The sequence below is a fragment of the Oncorhynchus nerka genome, linkage group LG14 (genome assembly GCF_034236695.1).
Source record: "Oncorhynchus nerka isolate Pitt River linkage group LG14, Oner_Uvic_2.0, whole genome shotgun sequence".
In the NCBI taxonomy this organism is placed as follows: Eukaryota; Metazoa; Chordata; class Actinopteri; order Salmoniformes; family Salmonidae; genus Oncorhynchus; species Oncorhynchus nerka.
The window spans coordinates 14,948,087-14,953,807 of record NC_088409.1 but is presented as its reverse complement, the minus strand read 5'-3'; the positions used below and the strand labels follow the sequence as shown (position 1 = coordinate 14,953,807).

Sequence of the window (5,721 nt, the reverse complement as noted above, 5' to 3'; positions counted from 1 at the left end):
TGTTTACAGGTGGTGTGTGTGTGGTCTATTGGAAACGCTCTACTTGTGCGCATGAATGAGCCAGCGTATAATGATCATGTTTATCCAAACTAGAGGAATATAAGAATAACGTTTAGGTATTCATCGTTTGGCTCCATATCGTGTTACTGTTTTACTTTAGTGTTTAATTTCATCTTGAATTACAACATGGTGCATGGCATACATTGAGTTAAAATCTAGATTGTTTGTTGCGCATAAAAACAAATATTGCATTCAACGCTTAAACGTATTTATGTTTTACCTAATAGTGTCATTACACATAAGCATATTAAATTAGATTCAAATCAAACAAAATGTGTTTCTTTGATAAGCATATCCAATATATATTCTAGGCTATACAATACCAATACCGCCATTGATGAAGTACGCTTTCAGCGGTCTCCGACTTTGTTTTCAGCAGACCATGCAGCGAGAGGAGTTCCTCATAGTTCCTTGCTCGCGCCCACCCCTCTTTACACGTAATATACTTTATTGGCCAATCGTCTCTCTCTCCAAATCTTTACGCCATACAGGCTATAAGAACTCCGTAACTTTCTCAAGTATCAGAAAACATTTCTTGTCTCGGGATCCCATGTATGGATACTTTATTATTGGTGTCTGGCGGTGAATCGAAGGCGCAACTGGAAATAACCGTTAACTTGATGCGTGGATCATTCGGACTGACTGTCGCTTGTCTGTCTTCTAACTGAGGGCTGATGTCTGAGGAAATGACCGGGGAAGAGTCGAGCTCCCCAGGCTCTCCACTAGACAGTCTCAGCAACAGTGAGGGGGAACTGGATAGGCAACCGAAGAGATGTGGGAGGAAAAGGACATCAAGCAGGAAAAACGGGGAGGATTCAGATAGCCCTACCCCTGGGAAAAGAGGGAAAAAGTCAAGCAGCAGCAGTCCACATTCTTTCGAAGACCTACAGACGCAACGAGTCATGGCGAACGTGCGCGAGCGGCAGAGGACGCAGTCACTCAACGAAGCTTTCTCGTCTTTACGGAAAATTATCCCCACTTTGCCTTCAGACAAACTGAGCAAAATACAAACCTTAAAACTTGCTGCCAGGTACATCGATTTCCTGTACCAAGTTCTGCAGAGCGATGAATTGGACTCCAAAATGGCAAGTTGTAGTTATGTGGCTCATGAGAGATTAAGCTATGCGTTTTCTGTATGGAGGATGGAGGGCGCTTGGTCCATGTCAGCATCTCACTAGCTCACGGCCGAAGAGCTGTAGTCCAAAATGGTATGCTCTGTTTTCCAACTCATTGTCTTACTTTTTAAGACCGTACTACATTGCAACCATTTCAGTTGATGTTCGTTGTACAAAAATGGCTAAATACAAAAACAATCACTTTAGGCCTATGGGCCTACTACATTTGACTATAGCCTATTTGGGCTATTTTTTTTTTTAACAGTATCAGCTTAAATAGTGTTCTACTTTAATAGACTATTGTACTTTCCTGGATCTGTGAGTCATAATGCAGCCATAAACAAGTCTAGGTTGCTGTGTTTTGTTGAACTTTTTCGTAGTCAGGCGTCAATAATTAATCGTCTTTTTTATAATTGTTCTGATCTGCAGGTGACAGCTGATTCTGCTTATCAATATGACAACGGGGCAATTCTGGAGAATAATGCTGGAAACACACAAAGCTGCGGTTTATGGGAGCAAACTTTGACAACCATTTAAAACCAAAAAGGACAGGGCGTGGGGAGAGCACTTTGCCTGGGAAAGGCCCGCTTTTGGACGACCTGGATCTGCATTCGAGTGCTAGGCTACTACACTACTACATTCTGAAATACGTTAGTTATTTTTTTATTGTTGACGACGAATGTTACTTGGAAATGTATGTTTTCATGCATGTCTTTGACTCTGTGGACCGTATTCTGTGGAGGTTAAAGGGCAGCATCGACGCATTTGTCTCAGTTTCCGTGTGAGACTTTCGATGTGGACTGACTGCGGTATTATAGGCTGATGGGTTGAAATAATGTGTCGCCAACCTGTGCGAAAATAATTGAGGTTATTATTTTCAGAATACATTTATTTATTTATTGATGACACGTGTTACATGAGGGATAGATCTTATGTCTGAAATGCATTCCTATTTTTATTATTGTTGTGTAAATAATTGTATATTTTCCGCAATAAAGTAAATGATAAAACAAAATGATTTCCCTTTTTACTTCATTAATTAAGTGTCAACCAAACAAGTATGGTATGATTATACAAATCTAAATGTCCTAGGATCGAACAATTGTCAAATACTTTAGTAATTCCCTCTTTTGATGCAAACATGCAATCTTATGCAGCAGAGTTATCTGGTAGGCTACCAGTTAGGCTACTTCGACTTTTATTCTGACACAAATAGTTAATAAATTGTCGGTAAGTCTTCACATTGAAGTGAATGTTTATAATGTGTCCTGCTCCAATCCACAAGTGGACCATGCTTAACATTCACATTTACGACAACAACTTTAGCAGAGATCATTCAGTAAGAGGGGTGTATGAAAGGTATTAAAACTGTGTCCACCTGGGAAACGTTTCACGGTTGTTTTTGGCATGGTCTTATAATCAACATAATCACGCTTCATCTTAAACCAACATACTCCTGAAATGCCTCCGAATATCGGATTTCTCTCGACCCAATGGGACTATAGGTTATGAAAGACTAAATAATCATAATATTTATTAGGTTTGTTTTGTAGTAATGAACGGACATCGTTGGAATAATATATTATTATTATTATTATTATGAACAATATTATTATTAGCCTATTTGTAAAATAAACCAGACTACTGCTTTAATTATTATTGTATAGTAGAAGGCAAACTTTGCCGTTTATAACTGTGTAGCAACACTTTGTGCGTCACTAAAGCCTATAGTGTTGACATTTGCTAGTATTACATGTTCCTGATGAATGAGGTTATTCCATGTTCCTGATGGAGGTTATTCCATGTTCCTGATAAATTAGGTTATTCCATGTTCCTGATGGAGGTTATTCCATGTTCCTGATAAATTAGGTTATTCCATGTTCCTGATGGAGGTTATTCCATGTTCATGATAAATGAGGTTATTCCATGTTCCTGATGAATGAGGTTATTCCATGTTCCTGATAAATGAGGTTATTCCATGTTCCTGATGGAGGTTATTCCATGTTCCTGATAAATGAGGTTATTCCATGTTCCTGATGGAGGTTATTACATGTTCCTGATAAATGAGGTTATTCCATGTCCCTGATGGAGGTTATTACATGTTCCTGATAAATTAGGTTATTCCATGTTCCTGATGGAGGTTATTACATGTTCCTGATGAATGAGGTTATTCCATGTTCCTGATGGAGGTTATTCCATGTTCCTGATTAATGAGGTTATTACATGTTCCTGATAAATGAGGTTATTACATGTTCCTGATGGAGGTTATTCCATGTTCCTGATTAATTAGGTTATTCCATGTTCCTGATGGAGGTTATTCCATGTTTCTGATTAATGAGGTTATTCCATGTTCCTGATGGAGGTTATTACATGTTCCTGATGGAGGTTATTACATGTTCCTGATGGAGGTTATTCCATGTTCCTGATGGAGGTTATTACATGTTCCTGATGAATGAGGTTATTCCATGTTCCTGATGAATGAGGTTATTCCATGTTCCTGATGGAGGTTATTACATGTTTCTGATGAATGAGGTTATTACATGTTCCTGATGAATGAGGTTATTCCATGTTCCTGATAAATGAGGTTATTCCATGTTCCTGATGAATGAGGTTATTCCATGTTCCTGATGAATGAGGTTATTCCATGTTCCTGGTAAATGAAATGATTCAATTTCCTGATAAAGGAGGTTATTCCACGTTCCTGATAAAGGAGGTTATTCCACGTTCCTGATAAAGGAGGTTATTCCACGTTCCTGATCAATGAGTTTATTCCATGTTCCTGATACATGAGTTTATTCCATGTTCCTGATAAATGAGGTTATTCAGTGTTCCTGATAAAGGAGGTTATTCCACGTTCCTGATCAATGAGTTTATTCCATGTTCCTGATACATGAGTTTATTCCATGTTCCTGATAAAGGAGGTTATTCCACGTTCCTGATCAATGAGTTTATTCCATGTTCCTGATACATTAGATTATTCCATGTTTCTGATAAATGAAGTTACTCAATGTTCCTGATAAATGAGGTTATTCAGTCTGCCTGATAAATTAGGTTATTCAGTCTGCCTGATAAATTAGGTTATTCAGTCTGTCTGATAAATTAGGTTATTCAGTCTGCCTGATAAATTAGGTTATTCAGTCTGCCTGATAAATGAGGTTATTCAGTCTGCCTGATAAATTATGTTATTCAGTCTGCCTGATAAATTAGGTTATTCAGTCTGCCTGATAAATTAGGTTATTCAGTCTGCCTGATAAATGAGGTTATTCAGTCTGCCTGATAAATGAGGTTATTCAGTCTGCCTGATAAATTAGGTTATTCAGTCTGCCTGATAAATTAGGTTATTCAGTCTGCCTGATAAATTAGGTTATTCAGTCTGCCTGATAAATGAGGTTATTCAGTCTGCCTGATAAATTAGGTTATTCAGTCTGCCTGATAAATTAGGTTATTCAGTCTGCCTGATAAATTAGGTTATTCAGTCTGCCTGATAAATTAGGTTATTCAGTCTGCCTGATAAATTAGGTTATTCAGTCTGCCTGATAAATTAGGTTATTCAGTCTGCCTGATAAATTAGGTTGCAAATCGACATGATTGATCCGTTGCGTGAACTTTCTTCTTTCTTTAATGAGAAATGGAGAATAGTTTTGCAAAAGCTGAAACATACTAAATTAATATAGGCCTATTCAATTGTGATATATATTGATATGCGATTCATAACACCTTAAATCGTGATATTGCATATAGCCTAGTATGTGGCCTAGACGATGTAGCAGGCCTATTGTAATTGACTGTCTGTATTATCTTCTAATCTATTCACAAAGAGTCATATTACTTTGCTAAATGTAATAGGCTACTGATGCGAGACAGAGTCAAATATTCAGCTTGCGTTAACAAATCTTGTTGGTGGGTTTTATTTTCTGTCTGTGGCTTTCATATAAACATAAACTATTTAATAAATCGAACTGATGAGCGCACGTTATTTCCCATATGGGGGGCTATAATAGCAAGCGCTCAGGCTAAAGCTCCTGCCAACCGCCTGTAAATCAAAGCACGTCTAATGAATTGATCACCATAACGTTGTCCCCATATTCTTCACCGATTTATTTGACGTGAACGGGTGTTGATAGATTATTAGCATTAACATGTATTAAAGGCCACGTGTATCAGTTGTAGATGCTGTGCAAACATGTCCCTTTATGGCAGATAACGCAGAACAACTGCTTGTCAATCTGAGATCGCAGGCGTGTTCCCTCAGAATACATGTTCAATCAAAGTATTGCATAGCCTGCAGTTACTGCCCCTGGACGCTTAATCTATCCATCCGTTTGTTGAATCTGGAAAAGTATTTTGGACTCTTCAACCCTCCTGAAGTCGTTTAATTCAAAGCACGTGTCCGTTTGAAGGTGTGCAATTGGCTTGTGAGGCATGTATGGAATTCCCAGATGTCTATGAAATTCAAGGCGTCTTTGGTAGGCCCTGTAGGCTAGTGTGAGGTGGTGGAGTATACAGCCAGCATATATGAAAGTCTCCTATACACAGCTTGTTTTTA

At 38.2% G+C, this 5,721-nt stretch overlaps 1 protein-coding gene across 1 annotated transcript; it reads left to right on the top strand.

Moving 5' to 3' along the window:
- The first annotated feature begins 563 nt into the window (after positions 1–563).
- twist1b (twist family bHLH transcription factor 1b) lies at positions 564–2,191 on the top strand. The gene is given in 2 exon segments (XM_029646426.2): positions 564–1,145; positions 1,605–2,191. Coding segments are annotated over 2 exon segments (639 nt in total). The 5' UTR covers positions 564–614; the 3' UTR covers positions 1,713–2,191.
- Positions 2,192–5,721: the final 3,530 nt, after the last annotated feature.